This window comes from Meriones unguiculatus, chromosome 16, assembly GCF_030254825.1.
Source record: "Meriones unguiculatus strain TT.TT164.6M chromosome 16, Bangor_MerUng_6.1, whole genome shotgun sequence".
NCBI lineage: Eukaryota > Metazoa > Chordata > Mammalia > Rodentia > Muridae > Meriones > Meriones unguiculatus.
In genome coordinates, this window is record NC_083363.1 from 37,514,485 (window position 1) to 37,534,814 (window position 20,330).

Here is a 20,330-nt window from a genome sequence, read left to right on the forward strand (position 1 = left end):
CATTTTACTGTCCCTGGGAGAGGTTGGGAGTCCTGGAGGAAGGTCAAGTCTGAGAGGACTGCATGGTAGAAGAGAGGGCAGGGTTGGTTGCTTACCTCCGGGACACAAGCCCTTGGAACAGGGAAGGATGGTCATGGTTGTGCTAATGGGGCACCCTAGTGAGATCTCTGTATTTTGAGACCAGGGTGGGTTACAAATCCTGTCCCTTTTGTACCCATACGGCCCTTAGTGGTTCTGTTTTTGCCTATAACTTTAGCTATCGGCTTGATGAGGTCTGTGTCTTCCATCCAAGTCCAGTCCCCGCATCTCCCACATACTCCTCTGCCTGCTGGACAGCTGTTTTGGATGCCCTCAGCTGCCTGAGACAGGGCTCCGCCTCCCTCCAGGCCAGGAGCTCCCACTCCCCCACCCCACAAGGCTCTACTCTGTAGCCTAGGCTACTGCCTGACTGTTGTAGCTTGGGCTGGCCTCCGGCTCACTATGTAGCCTGGCTGGTTTGCAACTGCGAGCCTTCTGCCTCCACTTGTCGGGATAACAAGCACGTACCATGTCCAGCTTTCAGCCTCTACACTCTCCTTTCTTAGAAAGGGCTCGGACTCTCCTCCCCTGCAGCTGGCCTTCCTGCCTTTAGCCTTGACTTTCTCCAAGACTCGCCCTGTGAAACGGCCAGGCTGGGTCTTGTGCTTTCCCTATGTCTCCTCCCTTCCTTCCCTTCCTCCCTCTGGTCCTTCCTTCCTGCCTGAGCTGGCTTTCTTCTTCCTCTTCTCTCATTTACTTCATGTTCACTAAGTCGGGGAAGCCTCGGCTTCCTTCGTAGGTGAGGCAGGCTTTGCCTCCTACATCTGCCTCCATCCTAGCATTGCACACCCAGTCATAATCACTAGTTTTGTTATTTGAGACAAGGTCTCACTTTGTAGTCCTGGCTGTACCGGACCTAGCTACATAGACCAGGTTAGCCTCAAACTCACAGATTTACCAGTTTCTGCCTCCCAAGTGCTAGGATTACAGGTTTGTGCGACCACACCTGGATTTAGTCAGTAATTGTGTGTGTGTGTGTGTGTGTGTGTGTGTTTGTGTTTTTCATGATAGGATTTCTCTGTGTAGCCTTGGCTGTCCTGGACTCACTTTGTAGACCAGGCTGGCCTTGAACTCATAGAGATCCTCCTGCCTCTACCTCACTGAGTGCTGGGATTACAGGCAAGTACCACCATTTGGCTAGTCACTAATTTTAACAAGTCTTCTTTCAGATCCCTTGAAGTCAGCATTACAGACAGTTGTGAGCTGCCATGTGGATGCTGGGAATTGAACCCGGGTCCATTTGGAAGAGCATACAGTGCTCTTAACCTCGGAGCCATCTTTCCAGCCCATATTGACACATTTTTAAGATAACAGAAAAGTTAGTGACACTGGTTTCCCATCAGCCCATCAAGGACACATGCTGACGAGAGTTCCCACGGCTTGATAGAAGCTTCCTCTAACGTCTGTCCTCATGATTCTGTTGCCAGACTCAGTCCGTTACCAGGCCTGAAGAACTGCCTCCTTCAATCGGCCACCCTGCAGCTGGTCTGATTTGTCAGTATCTGCTTCTGCGTTAGTAATAGCTAGCTTCTCCTTTGTAGCCTGCATGTTTTGTTTTCTTTTTGATGGGTTTATGTGGACAGACGCATGTATTCGCGGGTGGGTGGAGGAGGTAACACCTGTGTGGGAATGCCCACAGAGGCTAAAGAGCAACCTGGGGTGGCATGTTCAGGAAAACTCTCTGCTTGCTTTAGCATCTCCCCGTGGCCTGAAGCTTACCAGTTAGGCACGATTGACTAGTTAGGAAGCCCAGGCTCCCCCAGGACTGGGATGCTCCATTTTTTTGTTTTTGTTTTTGTTGTTGGTTTTTTTTGTTTTCCTAAGATGGGGGTTTTTTGATGTAGGTCTGGAACTTGCTCTGTAGACCAGGCTGGCCTCAAACTCACGGAGATCTGTCTGCCTGTGCCTCCTAAGTGCTGGGATTAAAGGCCTATGCCCACACCCATCATGCTCAACACTTCTGTGTGAGTTCCGGAAGCCTAACGAGAAAGTCCTGGTATTTGCAAGCAAGTGCTTACTAAGTGGGACCCCTGATTGTATGTTTTCTATACACTGCTTTTTTTTTTTTTTTTAGACATTCTCATGTACTCTTAGCTGTCCTTGATTTACACTATATAGCTATGGGTTGTCTCGAACTTCTGGTCCTTCTGCCTCCATTTCCTGAGTGCTGGGATCACTGACGTGTGCAACCTTGCCAGTTTATGCGGTGCTGAGGTAGAACCCAGGATTTTATGCTTGTACTTGGCATCCCTGCCACACACACACACACATCTATGAACTATAGGATCTTATGCAGCTAAGGTTGGCTTCAAACACATTATATAGCTGAGGCTGACCTTGAAGTTCTCATCCTCCTGCCTCTGGGATCACAAAAGGCATCGCCATCGCCATGTGGCATTGTAACGGAATACACACACCCACACTCTGTGAAGTATTTTCAGTGCATGTGTGTAAATGCACCACGAGTACTAAGCTGGTCCCACAGAGGCCAGATGAGGGTCATCAGATTCCCTGGAACTGAAGTCACAAATGGTTGAGCCTCCCTGTAGGTGCTGGGAATTGAACCCAGGTTCTCTGAAAGAGCAGCCAGTGTTTGTGACCACTGAGCCGTCTCTCCAGCCCCAGACTGTTCTTTTTATTTTATTCTCAATTATGTGTCTGTGTGATGCCAAAGGTGTCAGACCACCCCGGAACTGCGGTTACAGGCAGTAGCGAGCCACCTGGTGTGGGTGCTGGGAACTAAACTTCCGGTCTTAGCTGCTGAGCCAGCTCTCTGCCTCCTTGTTTGCTGTTTTTAACAAGCAGGTTTGGTTTAATAGACTTAACCCAATGACGAGATAATTAATTTTCTATTTTTAATAATTAACTTTCTTAAGCTTATCTGGGAAAGTTACAAATATTAACAGTCTCATTTGTGTTTAGTGACTCATGTTTATTTTCCCAGCACTTAGAATCTGGGGTAGGAAGATTGCCATGAGTTCCAGGGGTGATGGGGCTAGAAAGATGGATCAGTGGTTAAGATCACTGGTTGCCCTTCCTGGCACACAGACATACATAGAAGCAAAACAGGCTAGGTGTGGTGGCACACAGCTTTGGTCCCAGCACCCAAGAGGCAGAAGAAGATGGATCTCTGTGAGTCTGAGGCCAGCCCAGTCTACATAGCAAGTTCCAGGACATCGAAGACTACACAGAAAGACTCTTGTTTCAAAAGTAAAGAAAACAAAACAAAAAAACCTTGCCTATGTACATTAAAAAAATCTATACATGGGGCTAATAAAATTCATACCTCACTATATGTCTATAATAAGGAAAATATTTTTTTTTGAAAATGTAAAACTATTTACTTATTTATTTAGGTTTTCCAAGATAGGAATTCTCTGTGTAGCCTTGGTGGTCCTGGACTCACTTTGTAGACCAGGCTGGCCTTGAACTCACAGAGATGCACCTGCCTCAGCCTGACAGAGTGCTGGGATTACAGGCATGTGCCTGTCTATAAAACAAAATTTAATATATTTTTTTATTATTAGTGTATCTGTATGGCTGCCAAAACACATTTGTAGTCAGAGAATAATTTTGGGGACTTGATTTTCTCCTCCCACAGTGAGTGCTGGGATGGAAGCCGGGTTATGAGGCTTTCCTGGCAAGGGCTTTCTCCAGTGAGCTGCCTAGTGGCATAAAGCACTTTGAATCAAAGAAAAGTCAGGCCTTGTACCAGAAACCTCTATCTCAGCACTCAGAGACAGCAGTAAGAGGACCAGCATTTCCGGGCACTCTGTCATCTACTAAAGCTCATGGGATGTATCAAACAGAGTCTTGAAAAATGTGTAGCCTTAAGCCCTCATGTTGGGAAAATTTAATGAGCTAAATATTAAAGGAAATAGGAAACAAAGGAAGAGGGCTGGAGAGATGGCTCAGAGGTTTAGAGCACTGGCTGTCCTTCCAGAGGACCCTTGTTCAATCCCCAGCACCCACATGCAGCTCACAGCTGTCTGTAACTCCAGTTCTAGAGGATCTGATACCCTCACACAGACATACATGCAAATGCACAGAAAATAAAAAAAATAAATAAAGAAAGAAAAGAGGCCAGAGAGATAGTCCAGCAGGGGAGAGTGCTCCCTGCTCTAGCAGAAGGCCAGGTTCAATTGCCAACATCCTTGCTGGGTGGCTGCTTTTACCACCCATAACTCTAGTGGTGCTCTGATGCCCTCTTCTGGCACCGCTGGATTCCTTGGAGCTGGAGTTTACACTGTGAAAATACTTCGAACCAAACTTAGATTTTGTGGAAGAGTCACCTTAACTGTTAAGCCATCTCCAACTGCTTCAATCCCCTGCCTCAGTTTCTGGAGAGCTGGGATGATAGATTTGGGTGTTAGGCCTGTGTGAGACTTGATTTATTTTTGGTTTTTCGAGAGAGGGTTTCTCTGCGTAGCCCTGGCTGTCCTCACACTTGCTATGTAGACCAGGTTGGCCTCAAACTCAGAGATTCTCCTGTTTCTGCCTCACATGTGCTGGGATTAAAGGTGTGAGCCATCACTGCCCGGCTGAGACTTGATGTGTAGCCTAAAATATGATTAATATTTATAAATGCTCCAACTACTGGGGATCTCACTACATAGCCTTATAGACCTGGCTGGCTCGGAACTTGCTCTGTAGTCCAGACTTGCTTCAGGGCCTAGGGCCATCGTGAAAGCAATCGATCCGATCCTCAAGCTCAGCTCTGAAGATCAATTGCTGTACAATCACGAGGACCAGACTTTGGATCCCAGCACCTATGTAATCAACCGTGTGTCTTGCAAAGGCCTGTGTAACTCCAGCTCTGACGAATTTGACCACCTTTGGGAAGGCATAGATTTGAGTAGCCACACACACAGATGCACATACATGCCAACAGATTTAAATAAGTAGGGACTTTCAAGAGGGCTAGTGGCTCAAGCCCAGAGGTAGACCTCCTGTTTAGCATGTAAGAGAAGCCCTGGTTTAGTCCCAGGCCAACAAAGAAATACAAGGAAAGGATTGGATTTGATTTCTTTCTTTTTTTTTTAAAGCATGTTTACGTAACGTAACTGTTTTTTTAATATATATTTTATTTATTTATTATGTATACAATGTTCTATCTGCATATACACTTACATGCCAGAAGAAGACACTAGATCTTATTATAGATGGTTGTGAGCCACCATGTGGTTGCTGGGAATTGAACTCAGGACGTCTGGAAGAGCAGGCAGTGCTCTTAACCCCTGAGCCATCTCTCCAGCCCCTGGATTTGATTTCTTAGGTGTCATATCCCTGACGTGTGGAGTGACAGGACTCTGTGAGCTACTCAATGTGGGTGTTGGAATCCAAACTGAGTTCCTCTGGAAGACCAGCAAGCTCTAACTGCTGAATCATCTCTCCAGCATGAGACTCCTTCACACACACACACACACACACACACACACACACACACACACACACACGGGGTCTTGGATAGTCCAGGCTAGCTTCTATGTAGTACAAGGATGAGCATAAACTTTGATTTCCTGCCTCTATCTCCCAAGTGCTAAAAATCGTTAAGAATGAGCCACCACGAAAGGTTCATTCAGTGAGGAATCCAATCTAGGTCTTCGTGCATGCCAGCTGAACACGCTCTACCAGCTGAGCTACATCTAGCCTTAAAATATTCTCATGTGGGCTGCTAGAGAGCTGGCTCAGCAGGTAAGAGCATTGTTGCTCTGGATGAGATGGGGGTTTGATTCCCAGAGCCCATGCTATGGGTCACAACCTAGAACTCCAGTTCTAGGGAAACAGTGCCCTCTCCTGGCCCCAAGCGGTACTATGCGCATGTGGTGCACACAGAGCCAGGCCAGCAGGCGCCCATACACATAAAATAAAATTTAAAGGTAAGTGAATACATAGAACAATTTTTTTTTTAAAGACACTGAAAACCCTTTAGAGGCTACAATTCAAATACAGTATCATTTTCACTAAACAAAAGACTATCTTTAACTCAAGCATGGTGGCATTTGTTTGGCCTAGCATTCTGGAAGCTGAAGCAGAGTAGCCTAGACAACACTGAGAAACCTGTCAAAGTAAAACAAGAGAGAGGCGGGGAGGGTGAAGGGGAAGAGGAGTGGGAGGGGAAGAGGAGTGTTAGTAAAAATTGTTAGTTTTACTAACAACTATAAAAATAATTCTTTGCCTACAGGTCAGAGAAACAAGTATGGGGCCCAGGAGCACCTGCAAATACCTGTTTTAGCTGGCCGCCTTCCAGCAGCTTCTGCCTGCTGCCTGATCAAGGATAACAGTATCTTAGGAACAATGGGCTTCTGGAGGCTTGGGGGCTTTTAAGGCTGACTCTAACAGAACCCTCACTCTTCAGGTTAGAACTCAGCCTGGTACCGTCAGCCTTTTATAACCTAGCCCCTGCCTGCAGGGCCACTTTCAATTCTTCTCCAGTTTCCTAAAGGACTTCCTTTAAAGGTCACTGAGAGGCTCCTGGCTTTTTCTCTCCTGGCAGCAGACCTCTGCACTAACCTGACTTCACAGGCCCTAAGTCTGTCCCTTCCCTCAGGCCACCCGGGGTTCATCCTTGGTTTGTAATGGGCCCATGCGGTCTGAGGGTTCCATGAACAGCTTAGCATCCTCAGGCAAGGCTCACAGACACTGGGTGTGTCTCTTAGTGAAAGGAGGGTGGAGCTTCAGATACAGACAGACTCCCCCAGGCTGCTTACTAAAGAGGGAAATGTTATTTTTAATTGTTTCGGTGTTATGTGCTATGCAAGCATCCTACCACCGAGCTATCTTTCCAGCCCTCCTTTAAAAAACATTATTTTAAAACACAACAAACTGAGTTCAAGACCAGGCTGGCCTACAAAGTGAGTCCAGGACAGCCAAGGCTACACAGAGAAACAAAGCCTGTCTCGAAAAGAAATCAAACCAAACAAGCCAAGAGATGGTGACTCAGGCCTTTAATCCCAGCAAAGAGGCACAGGCAAGTGGCTCTGAGTTCAAGGCCAACCTGGTCTAGAGAGTGAATTTAAGGACAGCCAGGGCTACCTAAAGAAATCTCGTCTTGAGAAACCAGAAAACTAAACCAACCAACCAACCAACCAAACAAACAAACAAACCAACTCAGGGTCTTACTGTGATATCTGTGTCTGGTCTGTAGATCAAGCCGGCCTCCAACTCAAAGATCCACTGCCTCTGCCTCCTAAGTGCTGGATTTTAGGCAGTGACCACTTCTGTTTTTCTTTTTCTTTCTACTTTATAATTTTAGGGGGGCAGAGAAATAGCTCAGTGATTAAGAGTGCTTTCTGGTCTTCCGGAGGGCCTGCGTTTGACTTCTATCACCTACATTGGGTAGCTCACAACTGCTTCTAATTCCAGCTCCAGGGGATCCAAAACCCTTTGGCTCCTCAGCACACCCCCTCACACATAATTCCAGCACACACACACAGAGTTTTTAAGGTATATTATTGTATGTGTGAGAAAGATGGGTGGGTCGGTGCATACCGTGGTGCATTGAAGGTCAAATGACAACTTTGTGAAGTCATTTCTCTCTTCATGTGGATTCTGGGACTCAGACTCAGGTCATCCCTGCAAACGCCTTTATTCACTGAAACTATCTCACCATCCTGTCTTTAAAAATAATGTTAGCTGGGATGTGATGGTACACTCCTTTAAACTCATTCCAGCCCTTGGAGGCAGAGGCAAGAGGATCTCTGAGGTCGAAGCCAGCCTGGTCTACAGAGTGAGTTCCAGGACAGCCAAGGCTGCATAGCAAAACTCTGTCTTAAAAAAATCCGGGCCAGCCTTGTCTACAAAGCACATCCTTAGGCTACACAGAAAGACCCTGTCTTGAACCCTGATCCCCCACCACACAAAGAGATAATTTATCATGTATAAGATGGGGAGGGGGCAGGTGGTGGTGGCGCACACCATTAATCCCAGCACTCAGGAGGCAGAGACAGGCGCGTCTTTGACTTTGAGGCCAGCCTGGTTTCTAGAGTACCAGGACAGCCAGGGCTACATAGGGTATCCCTGTCTAAACAAACAAACAAACAAACACACACACAAACAACAACTGTGTGTGTGTGTGTGTGTGTGAAGTATGGGCACATGGGCACCACAGTGTACAAACGGAAGTCAGAAGACAACTTCAGGAGTCAGATCTCTCCTTCACCATGGGATCTAGGGCTCAAATTCAGGTTTAGGCTGTCAGGCCTGCAGGACAAGGGCAAATGTTTTTACCCACTGAGTCATCTTGCTCCTTTAGTAACCGTCCTCCCCTTCAGTTTTGGAGACAGAGTCTGCTATGTAACCCTTAACTGGTTTGGTACTGTCCAGGCTGTACAGGTCAGGCTGGACTTGGAATTACATGCATCCTCCTGCCTCAAGGGCCCTAATACTGGGACAGACATGTGCCACCACACCTAGCAGAGTAAAAGGAATCTGTTGAGGCAAAATAATTTTTCCCTTTTAATGCACTCGGGTCTCACTCTTAGGCCGTGTTGGCTATAACTTGCCCTCCTCTTGCCTCAGCTTCCCCTGCTGGAATTACAGCTGTGTACCACCATGTCTGGTGAACTTTTCGCGACCTAGAAGGTCCCAGGAAGCTGCTGAGGAGCCAGCCAACAGGAAGCCATGCATAGGACTGGCTCCTGGCCTGCTTCAGACTTGGGTCCCAGGAAGAGCCCATGCTCCTGGCCTCATTCCACTTGCAGAACAGGAAGGACGCTGGGCTTAGTGACGCCACTATTCACCGAACCCTTCATTTTCCAGCCCATGAAATGTACAGCCTAGCCTTCACAAAGGAGAGGCCATCAACGCAGTATGTGAAATAGGGAATCCATGGGGAATCCAGGGCCTGGTTCGTGTTAGGTAAATACTCCACCCCCAGGGAACAGTTAGGCCCTTCTTGCTAAAGACAACGACATGATGACTGTTGTTATTCCTGGTTTCAGAGGATGATCCAACACAACACTCTGCGGCCTTGCTGGCAACCCTACCCAGTGTCTCTGCATTCACTGACTTCTCTATGGGTTTCTCTCACACTACATTTAAGGAGAGGATAAAGACAGTTCAGGATGGGGTGACAACAGATGAAGTGGACAGAGGGGCAAGGATGAAGAAAGGAACTACTGTTTCACAATCAAGCACATTAGAGAAGATAAGCTTCACGAAAGCACTGGGAACAAAGGTGTGTGTGTGTGTGTGTGTGTGTGTGTACCCTGGCGAGGGTGGGCTAAGAAAGCAGAGGAACATTTACAGGGGTGCGGCCATTCTCTCGTCGAGGGTTCAGTTCGACAAGCTTCCAGATGCGGCTTTGGAAAAAGGCAAGGCCAGATTGCCGGCTGCAAGGCAGGCAAGGCATGGCGGGTCACCTCAGCGAGAAGGCAGAGCCGAGGCAGTGGCCCAACTTGGTTCTGGAGCCTGGTACCGGGCGAACCTGTGACCAGCATCTTCACGGGGATGCCTGGAGCTCCCGCTAATCTGAAAAGAAGGGGCCCCTCCTCTGTAGGTCCAAAGAGCTGCAGCAGGGAAGGGGGCTAGAAAAAAAAAAAAAAACCAGCTTGGGAAACAGCCTGCTGTTCTCACAAAAGGGAGGGCACATGTCCCCGCGCGCCGTGTACGTGGGCGACCTTGGAGGCTGAGGGGCGGGGAGTGTTCTACCCAGCGTTCGGTTCCCCGCCTCTGTTCCCCGAAAGGTGTCCAGTCACTCACCCCCGCAGCTCCCATGCCCTGTGACTGAGCAGGTCGGCCATCCCTCCCTCCCTCTGCGCTCCGCGGTCCACCCCGTGCTCCGCATCCCCAACAGCCGTGTGGGCCTCCTAGGGTCACGCGTGGAGGGGGTCGTCACACCGTGGCCCCACAGGGCGGCGACTGGGTGGGTGGCGGGGACACAATCGCCTAGGGACCGCCGCAGCAGGTAGCGGGCGGCCGCGAAGACACCGCCCCCGCCGCAGCGAGGGAGGCGGAGCCTGGGGGGAGGGCTGGAGACCGCCGAGACAGGCCTAGAAACTGCTGGAAGAAATCGCAGCACCGCCGCGGATGCTCCTTCCGCCGCAAGCCGCCAAAGAGTCCCCGCCAGCCCCGGCCCGGGCTCCTCCCCTCGGAGAAGCCGGTCCCCGCCTGCAGCGGCTCCGCCTCCCGCAGCCCCCGGGAGGGTGGGGGTCGGGGGGCGTCTGAAAATCGGACAAGGGGCATTTCTCTGACGTCCCGTTCTGTCGATGTGCCATTGATAGGGGACGCGCTAGTAGGATGGGGAATGGCCACCTCCGTCCTCTTCCGAGTGTCCCCTGAGGACTGGACCCTTGGGAGGGGAGGGACGTCCAAGCGGGGAGCCCGGGGGGCCTTCTCCCGCAGATACATCGTCACTAACGGCACACGCATACACCCTGGCCGTCTCGCGCGGGCCGCGTCCCGGGCCTGCAGAGGCAGAGCTCCGAACGGAGCGGAACCGAATAGGCCTAGGTTCAGAGCGCAGGCCGCGGGGCCCGCTCCTCCCCGCCCCCGCCCCGATCGGCGACCATGACGTCAAGGTGGGCGGGCGGCGGCAGGTGCGCGGCTGGCTGCCACTCCTTTAAGGCGGAGGGATCCGAGGGCGGAGCCCCGGCTGTGCTTCGCCTTATATAGGGCGGCCGGGGGCGTTGGGGAGCTCTCTTGAGTCACCCCCGCGCAGCCTCGGCTTGTTGTGCGAGTCGGACGTGGTCCGGGCCCACCCTGCTCTGTCCTCCAGTTTGGCTTTCCCGTCAAGGTAAGGCCGCGGCCTCCCCGTCCCCGTCCCCCTCCCCGGGGCTCCATCCCGGGGGTCCTTCCCTTGTCCTCGTCTGTCCTGGGGGCTCATTCCCGCAGCCCGGGGGACCCGTGGGGTGACGTGCGTGGAGCGCCTCCATCTGCTCGTGCTGGACCCCGGGGGGCCTGGCGCGGCCAGGCGAGGCGAGGCTCCCCCGGGGCGGGCGGGTTCCGAGGCGCGTGAGGTGGGGGCGCGGTCCCCAGCCGGGTGGTGGGCGGCCGCACGTGGTGGCCGTCGCCCCGGGACGCTGCCATGTTTGCCCTCCACTTCCGGGCGCGGCTGCAGGCTCCGGAGGGTCCGCGCGGTGGCGGGCTGCGCCGTGCGTGACTCAGCACGGCCCGGCGAGGTCGGCGCGTCCGCCTCCCCCGCACGCCCTCGTGCTCGGTTTTGGGGAGGGGTCCGCGGGTTGGCGGGGACCCGCTGCGCGTTCCCTTTCCAGATCTTTCCTGCGCTCCCGGTGGAGGAGGCGGGGAGACGGGAGGAGGCAGGCCAGGGGAGCCTCGTAGGTCCCTCCCCTCCCTCCCCAGAGCTCAGATTGTTCTGGAAGCCTCTGGCGCCCCGCCCCGGTGCCCGGATGCTGGGGCGGTGGGAGGGTGACGGCGGCACCCCCCTCCCCGTGTGGCTCCTGCCCGACGCATGTCCGGCAGTGACGAGGGTCGCTGGACGCCTGGGCCACCATTTTGCCTGTGCAAGTGTGCGCAGTGAGCGGTCACGGTAGAGCCTTTACCTCTTTGTCCTGGTTTAATTGCCCCTTGAGCGCCTCCACGACTGCAGCCTCGGCTTTCCTTGCCCTGCTGGGTGGACAGCACAAGTATGCGCACAGGGGCTGCTGTTTCTGTTAGGTATTTACCAAATGAAAAAAGTTGTAGTTTTGGAGTATACTATAAAAACAAAATGAACGGCGTTCTTAAGTCTTCGGAACGGATGCTCTCCAGTTTAAAGTAGTGTTGAACTGGATTTTAAAATGTGCATCCATCATGGTCCTTGGCAATACATGATCCTTTCATTCTTAGATGCCTGAGGAAGTGCACCATGGCGAGGAAGAGGTGGAGACCTTTGCCTTTCAGGCAGAAATTGCTCAGCTCATGTCCCTCATTATCAATACTTTCTATTCAAACAAGGAGATTTTTCTCCGGGAGTTGATCTCTAATGCTTCTGATGTAAGTATTTTGTTCAATTTTTAAGACTTGGAGGGGGAGAGAGAGAGAGAGTGTGTGTGTGTATGTATGTACGTATGTATGTGTATAGCATGTAGTGGGAGTGATTGAGAGGAGCCATCTCGCAGTTGATCCCAAAAATCTGCCACAAGTTTGAAAGAGAAAAGGACTGTTTGGACAGACAGAATAATGTGGCTGTTGTATGTATTTACAGGCCTTGGACAAGATTCGGTATGAGAGCCTGACTGACCCTTCCAAGTTGGACAGCGGCAAAGAGCTGAAAATTGACATCATCCCCAACCCTCAGGAGCGCACGCTGACTTTGGTGGACACAGGCATTGGCATGACCAAGGCTGACCTCATAAATAACTTGGGAACCATTGCTAAGTCTGGCACAAAAGCATTCATGGAGGCTCTCCAGGTGTGTGGCTGTTCATCCATACCATTCTCCATTCATTACTGCTTTTGTCTTGGTAGTTTTCCGAAACTTGTCTGCATGTGGTGGGTGTTTCCAGTGGGTACATGTGGAAGGCAGAGGCCCTCCTTGATGACATTTTTTACTTGTGCAGAAATACTTTGGTGGCCCTCTCAACTTTAAAAACCCTTTGGCAGGCTGGTGCAGACATCTCCATGATTGGGCAGTTTGGTGTTGGGTTCTATTCGGCCTATCTAGTAGCGGAGAAGGTGGTTGTGATCACAAAGCACAACGATGATGAGCAGTATGCCTGGGAGTCTTCTGCTGGTGGCTCCTTCACAGTTCGTGCAGACCATGGTGCGTTGGCTGTCTACATCATTGTGGTTGGTAGAATTCTGGGGTGGGGGAGGAGTAAGTCAGAAGTCTTAATTACTGTATTGTAAGGTACATGTTTGAGGGGTGGCAAATGTGATTAATCCCAGTACTTGGGAGGCAGAGGCAGGTGGATGCGTTCTCGGTCAAGCCGGGGTTGCACAGAAACCCTGCCTTGAAACCAGGTTGGGTAAGGCACCACTATGTTGAGTATTTAATTGTAGTTTTCCATGTCTTGCTGTGATTCACTATAGGTGAGCCCATTGGCCGGGGCACCAAGGTGATCCTTCATCTCAAAGAAGACCAGACAGAATACTTAGAAGAGAGGAGGGTCAAGGAAGTGGTGAAGAAGCACTCACAGTTCATTGGCTACCCCATCACCCTCTATGTGAGTATGGGCTGGGCAGGCTTTTGTGTTGGCTCATGGCCTCTGGTTTTGCTGCTCTTGTGTTCTCCACAACTCACTATTCAATTTGGTGATTTAGTTGGAGAAAGAACGAGAGAAGGAGATCAGTGATGATGAGGCAGAGGAAGAGAAAGGGGAGAAAGAAGAGGAAGATAAGGATGACGAGGAGAAGCCGAAGATTGAAGATGTGGGATCAGATGAGGAGGATGACAGTGGCAAAGATAAGAAAAAGAAGACTAAGAAGATTAAGGAGAAATACATTGATCAGGAAGAGCTGAATAAGACTAAGCCTATTTGGACCAGAAACCCTGATGACATCACTCAAGAGGAATATGGTGAATTCTATAAGAGCCTCACTAACGACTGGGAAGACCACTTGGCAGTAAAGGTGAGAGCTTACATGTTCTGAACGGAGGGGTGCATAGAATGTTCTGGAGGTGATAAGGAACAACGTGCTCAACTGGTCAGTACCTAAGAACTGAAAGCCACAGAACCACGTGACATTGAGAACTGTTCAGAGAGGCCTGTGCTTGGCAGTGGTTTCACTTTTTCCTTTCTCTTGGGAGTCTGGGTGGTGGCTATGAAAGCTAATGGGTCTGATTGTTGCTAGTAGTAGCCTTCTAGGTTTATTGGTATTAGGGTTGTTGTCTTCCTAGAGTTAAGGTATGGCACTGTTCAGTCAAGTGTTACAGTGTCATGTATGATATTCCCAACTTGCAGTTTTGTCCTAAAATGTACTAACGGTTTTCTTTCAGCACTTCTCTGTAGAGGGTCAGTTGGAATTCAGGGCACTGCTCTTCATTCCTCGGCGAGCTCCCTTTGACCTTTTTGAGAACAAGAAGAAGAAGAACAACATTAAACTGTATGTTCGTCGTGTGTTCATCATGGACAGTTGTGATGAGCTGATACCTGAGTACCTCAGTGAGTATCTCCAGGGCTTCAGGGTTTGTAATTCAAGCAAGGCAAACTTACTGGCCCTTCAGCATACAGCTGAGATGGTCTTTAATCCAGATAATGATGGTCTGGCTCCCCAGACCTTCACTTGGCTAGATGGTTTGGATCTGGTAAGCAGACCAGGTCTGATCCCTTGCTTCCTGCTCTGTTGATGCATGCAGACTTTATCCGTGGTGTGGTTGACTCCGAGGACCTGCCCCTGAACATCTCCCGAGAAATGCTGCAGCAGAGCAAGATCCTGAAAGTCATCCGCAAAAACATCGTGAAGAAGTGCCTTGAGCTCTTCTCGGAGTTGGCTGAAGACAAAGAGAACTACAAGAAGTTTTATGAGGCATTCTCCAAGAATCTAAAGGTAAGGTGGGCAGGTGTTTTTTCTCCCAATTTCTTTGTGTTGACTGTGTTACTTTTTTAGCTCATAATTGGACTGTCTTTCCCTACCCTTTAAAGCTTGGAATCCATGAAGATTCTACCAACCGCCGCCGCCTCTCTGAGCTCCTCCGCTATCACACCTCTCAGTCTGGAGATGAGATGACGTCCCTGTCAGAGTATGTGTCTCGCATGAAGGAGACACAGAAGTCCATCTACTATATCACTGGTGTGTTGGAGCTTCATTCTCGTCAGAGCTACCTTGTGGGTGTGGAGTACTGGGGATGGGAAAGAGGCCTTTTTTTTGGTCTTTGAGTCATCCATACTTTAATCCTATAGGTGAGAGCAAAGAGCAGGTGGCCAACTCTGCCTTTGTGGAACGCGTGCGGAAGCGGGGCTTTGAGGTAGTGTATATGACCGAGCCTATTGATGAGTACTGCGTGCAGCAGCTCAAGGAATTCGATGGGAAGAGCCTGGTCTCAGTGACTAAGGAGGGCCTGGAGCTACCCGAGGATGAGGAAGAGAAGAAGAAAATGGAGGAGAGCAAGGCAAAGTTTGAGAATCTCTGCAAGCTCATGAAGGAGATCTTAGATAAGAAGGTTGAAAAGGTGAGTTTTAAGTTTCTCCATAAGTAGTGGTAGGCACTGTAGGTTAGGCCCACCCCACAGCAAAATTCTGTCAGTTTCTGGTGAAGTAGGAAGCTTTTCTTATAAACACACATACAGTAACACTACACTGATCAACATGCCAGAGAAGGCCTTGCTGTGTTGCCCGAGGTATCCTTTATTCCCTGGACCCAAGCCACAGAGGTTTAGACATCTGCCTTTCTTAAACACATTTTATATAGTAATTGTGCACAATAGCCAGGGTTAAGTTTTGTAACTGTTTTTGATTGTCCACAGGTGACAATCTCCAATAGGCTTGTCTCTTCACCCTGCTGCATTGTCACAAGCACCTATGGCTGGACAGCAAACATGGAGCGGATCATGAAGGCCCAGGCACTGCGGGACAACTCTACAATGGGCTACATGATGGCCAAAAAACACCTAGAGATCAATCCTGACCACCCCATTGTGGAGACCCTGCGGCAGAAGGCCGAGGCAGACAAAAATGACAAAGCGGTCAAGGACCTGGTGGTGTTGCTGTTCGAAACTGCTCTGCTCTCCTCTGGTTTCTCACTTGAGGATCCCCAAACCCACTCCAACCGCATCTACCGCATGATTAAACTGGGCCTGGGTGAGTTAGGCAACCTACAAGGGGCAAGGTGTTAAGATGGCTGGACCCTTACAGTTTAGCTTAAATCTGATAATTTCTCCTTTAGGCATTGATGAAGATGAAGTGACAGCAGAGGAGCCCAGTGCTGCTGTTCCTGATGAGATCCCCCCACTGGAGGGTGATGAGGATGCCTCTCGCATGGAAGAAGTAGATTAAAGACACCCCCTCCACCCCCCCAGGCCTCTGTGCCCTCTGTATAGTTCTCCCTGTGGCTCCCCAGCAGCCTTGACTCACCCGGCTCTGTTCATGTCTAGAGGAATTTCTTCTATCCTATCCTTATGGCCTTGTGCCTTAAGGCAGGAAAAATCCCCTCCCACAGAATAGCAGGGTTGGGTATTGTGTATTGTGGTTTTTTTGTTTGTTTTATTCTGTTCTGAAATTAAAAGTATGCAAAATAAAGAAGATGCAGTTTTATACAGTCCTGTTCTCCTTGTAACACTCAAGATGCTGTGGGCTTTACCTGAATTGTGTTCACTTTGAACTCCAAATTCTAATACTGCAATTTGAGACCTTCAGCCAACCAAAAACACAGGGCCAAGTCACTGCTGCAGTTTAATATAAGAGCAAAAGGTGACACTTCCAAGTACCAGAACTTGCTTGAAGGACATGGCCCCAGTAGGCCAGGCAGGGCTCTGTCCCTTCTGACACAGCACCATTTTCACCAGCCACCCAGGGGGCTGCTGGCTTGATAACACTTGTGCTTCTCTTACCCAGTTGGTGTCTCAAGGAGTGGGTGTTAAAAACAAAACAAAAAAAAAACGGGAATGAACAACCAAAGGCCTGGCATAAACACTCTGTGGATTGCCTCTAGCTCAGGCCCATAACTCATTTCCATGAGGTGTGGGGCTCTTAAGGCAAGGCAAAAAGAGGCTGTCCCCAGGACTCCAGTCCTCTGCTGTATACTGAGAAAATATTTGCCCTTGAACCAGAGTCCGGGAGCCTTTACTCCACTCATACCTTCTGCACTGGGGGCTCAGTGGGTACAGCCTTCTTTCCCCGCTGCTTACGGCCCCTGGCATAGACTCTGAGTAGGAGGGCAGTGAAGACCACAGCCACTCCCAGCCCCCCCACCACAGTGACAGTGTGGCCATAGAGAAGGCAGGAGAGGAGGATGGCAATAGCCTGGCGAAGAGTCATGATGATGGTGAAGACAGCAGCTCCGAACTGTCCAATTGTGTAGAAGATGAAGAGCTGACCGAAGGCAGAGCAGACGGAGAGGAGGAGGGCATGGAGCGCAAACTCACTGTGTCGCCCCATGAACCGCGCCCCCTCCAGGAGGGCCCCCTGCTCTAGTAGTGAGCCTACTGTGAAAAGACAGGAGAATAAGTTGACCCCAAACATCATCTGCACCGATGACATCTTATAGGCAAACAGGGCATCCTGCCAGTTTGAGGTGAAGCTGTCAAAAGCGATGTAGCCTGCCAGGAGGACCAAGCCTGAGAGTGTGGTGGCTGGAGAGGTTCGGGGCTCCGGTCCACTCGACAACAGAAACATGCTAACTCCAATGGATATGAGGCCAGCAGTCAGGTATTCCCAGTGTTCATAGCTGCGCCGAGACACCAGCTTTCCCATCATCATGACGGGAATCACCTTGGAGGCCTTGGCCAGCACCTGGGTAGGGAAACTGACGAACTTAAGTGCTTCATACTGGCACCAGCTGCTAAGCACATTTGACAGACTGGCAAAGGAGTACCGGTACATGGGTGCGCCGTGACGGGGCTGCTTGCGTAGGACGCAGTAGAGGCCCGCCACGATCAGTGCCAGCACACGGTTCATTAGCACCAGGAACTGTGAGTCTGTGAAATGCTCGCCTGGTGATGTGGCTGTGGCCCCGTAACTGATGGTCATCACTCTTTCCTGCAGTACACCCCAAGTCAGATAGGACACCTGCGAGAGGGAGGGTGGGGAATGGACAGTTAAACATGAAAAGGAGAGGGTAGAAGGTCAGTTCCCTCTTCCTCAGAATGACTGCAGAGAATGTGACTGACACCATCCCTTTTGGTTCCTTTGTACTGGGGGCTTCTTTCCTAAGCTTCAGTTCACCTTGTAGGGAGTCACATGGAGTTGCAAACATACTGACATCTACGTGAGGCCCAAACCCTGCCCATGTGAGTCCATGAGAGCTGGCTCCATATACCATATAAAGCGCTTTATTTTGAACCAACTCAAAATAAATTGGAATGTTTGGAAGCCTGGGGGCGGGGGAGGGGGCAGGGCTGGACACTTGCAGCTCAACATATATCTGAGGAGGGACCCCACTCAAAATGCCCTTGACAGCCTCCTACTCACAGAGGCTGAAAGGCTACCTAAACTTGCATCCCCAGAGCTATTTCCCCCATTATTACATTACTTTGAGACACAGTCTCACCATGCAGCCCTAGTTCTGTAGACCAGGCTGGCCGGTAACTCTTGAGCTCCACCTGCTCTTCCTCCCTGGTGCTGGGATTAACGTATCACAATGCCTGGCTTATTTTATGTGTAGACAGAATCTCATACTAAAAGTGCTCAGACACGCCTTGGACTTTCTTTTTCCTTTCTGGCTTTTTGAGACACAGTTTCTCCGGTAGCCCTGACTGGCCTGGAGCTCACTGAGTAGACAGACCAGGGTGGCCTCAAACTCACTGGGATTAAAGGCGTGTGCCACCACCAGATGCAGCCCTTCAACTCACAACCCTTCTGCTTCATCCTTCCAGTTAGCTGGGATGACAGTTTGTGACACCATACTCGGCATCCCCCCAAATTTTGTCAGTGGGATTATGTATTAGATACAGTATACAGTGCAGAATAAAAGCACAGAAAAGAATACAGTAAAGACAGGCCATCTTCCACACTAGATAGATATCATATATATACATGTAAACATATATACATATATATGTTAAATATATGGTGAAAAAATATATATATGTATATATAGACAACTTTCAGTACAGGTGTTGAAGGAGGAAAGGGAGGGAAGGAGCACTTCTTTTGACATTTTCAGGATGGGGCTGTGTCCTGTAGACACACACCATACCTAAATCAACTAACCTTTGGGGTAAGCAGGCCAACTTTGGTTTTATTAAGTCCCTGGCTGTCTGTACTCAACCTGGGAAGAGAAGGGGAGCCTGTCTACCTACCTGGAGCCCCGAGGCACAGAAGACCAGCTTCAGGACTTGCCAAGAAGGGGTGGTATCTGCTGTCTCTGTCCGGGGAGCCAGGGGCACCTCATCAGAGGCCTTGGGCTCACTGCCAAACACACAGGCTTTCACCAGAGGGTAGCAGAGACCCCTGCCTGTAAAAGACATACAAAGACAAGTTCCGCACCTTTCCAGGGCAGCCAGCCAGCCCCGCTGTCTGATCTACCGGCCTCCCTCCCTTCCCAAATCATGGTCTGTCAACACCGGCAACCGGACCTAGCTCATTTCCCCTCCCTTTGGCCACGTTACCTGTCTCCAGGTAGTTCTTCCGTCTTAGGTATTGCACCAGGAGGTAGCCAGGTACCATAAAGCTGGCATAGCCAGCTGCATTCAACAAAAAGCGCAAGAACCACAGCTGTGTCCAGGACTGCGGAGGGGCTTCGGGTGACTCTCCACCTGCTCCCAGGGAAGGGAGCACGGCGAGCACCACCACTGCCCACCATCTGCAGGGACAGCCAAAGGAGCGGTTAGGGTTGCAGCTCTTCAGCCCCTCTGCCCTCCGGAGGGAACTGTACCAGGAAAGTGCCCAGTGGCCTCCCCGCCCCCTCCGCTGCAGCCCAGCGGGACGGACAAAGAGCCTCTCTCTCCCTCTCTCTCGGGGGGTCCGGCGCAGGCCAGGCAGAACCTCCTCCCTTCCCGGGGGCGGCCCCGCCTGCCCAGCCACACAGGTCGCCTCTGTTCCCTCCAGCGCGCGGGCAGCTCAGGCCACAGGCGGGCTCCCCCCACTTCTCGCTCCGAAGCGCCACAGTCCCGCGTCCCCCTCTGCGCGACAATCCTGAAGCCTCCCCGAGGAGCGCAGGCCACATGCCGCGCGCCCACCCACACCGGCCCCCGACAGTGCCACGCGGGTCTGCAGCTGGGAGACCCCACCCCGCCTCCCAAGCCCTGGGGTCTCGGTCACGTGGCCCCGGGGTCTCGGTCACGTGGGCCATGGCTGCCCGAACCCCCCCACCTGGCGTCCATGGCCCAGTCGCGTGGGGCGGAGGGGGGACCGGGGAAGGCGAGTCCCCGGGCCGCGTGCTCCCTCCGCTCCCTCCGCCGCCCGCTCCAGCAGCCAGCTAGCCAGCCAGCCAGCCAGTCAGCGGAAGTGCTGCGCTCTTCCCGCCTCCCCGCTTCGGCCCCCTTCGCGGCGCCCCAGCCACAGCGCCCCCGCGCGGCCCGGAGGCACACCAGGTCCGGTTCCCTTGGGGAAGCCCACTTGGGACTCCTTATTTACCAGCCTGGTTCGTCACAGAGCCATCAACCCTCAACATCCCAGACACGGTGATGACCAATGCCACCTAGCGGACCAGACTCTTGAGTATCTGAGACCCCAGTACTTTCCCTTATGCTAGTTTTCCCATTTTCTAGCAAT

General features: G+C 51.1%; 3 protein-coding genes across 4 annotated transcripts; 1 reads left to right on the plus strand and 2 right to left on the minus strand.

Annotated features, from left to right (window-relative positions):
- Window positions 1-8,999: 8,999 nt before the first annotated feature.
- On the minus strand, window positions 9,000-10,428 carry LOC132648262 (uncharacterized). The gene is made up of 3 exons (XM_060368951.1): window positions 10,307-10,428; window positions 9,781-10,241; window positions 9,000-9,605 (listed from the first exon to the last, which is right to left on the minus strand). The coding sequence occupies exons 1-3, from the start codon at window positions 10,426-10,428 to the stop codon at window positions 9,442-9,444; spliced, it is 747 nt and encodes a 248-aa protein (XP_060224934.1). The 3' UTR covers window positions 9,000-9,441.
- A 231-nt stretch (window positions 10,429-10,659) lies between these two features.
- Hsp90ab1 (heat shock protein 90 alpha family class B member 1) lies at window positions 10,660-16,211 on the plus strand. Its single transcript, XM_021649300.2, has 12 exons — window positions 10,660-10,813; window positions 11,866-12,012; window positions 12,224-12,430; window positions 12,622-12,781; window positions 13,051-13,184; window positions 13,282-13,590; window positions 13,958-14,123; window positions 14,318-14,508; window positions 14,604-14,751; window positions 14,862-15,130; window positions 15,425-15,758; window positions 15,844-16,211. Exons 2-12 carry the CDS (start codon window positions 11,866-11,868, stop codon window positions 15,951-15,953), a joined length of 2,175 nt encoding a protein of 724 aa, XP_021504975.1. The 5' UTR covers window positions 10,660-10,813; the 3' UTR covers window positions 15,954-16,211.
- A 120-nt stretch (window positions 16,212-16,331) lies between these two features.
- Window positions 16,332-20,080, minus strand: Slc35b2 (solute carrier family 35 member B2). Of its 2 annotated transcripts, XM_021649301.2 has the most exons (4): window positions 19,929-20,080; window positions 19,226-19,419; window positions 18,917-19,071; window positions 16,332-17,684 (listed from the first exon to the last, which is right to left on the minus strand). In XM_021649301.2, the coding sequence occupies exons 1-4, from the start codon at window positions 19,937-19,939 to the stop codon at window positions 16,749-16,751; spliced, it is 1,296 nt and encodes a 431-aa protein (XP_021504976.1). In that variant the 5' UTR covers window positions 19,940-20,080; the 3' UTR covers window positions 16,332-16,748. The 2 variants fall into 2 exon arrangements, with proteins under 2 accessions (XP_021504976.1, XP_021504977.1); XM_021649302.1 differs by lacking the exon at window positions 19,929-20,080 and having other exon boundaries at window positions 18,917-19,067.
- Between the last annotated feature and the right edge of the window lie 250 nt (window positions 20,081-20,330).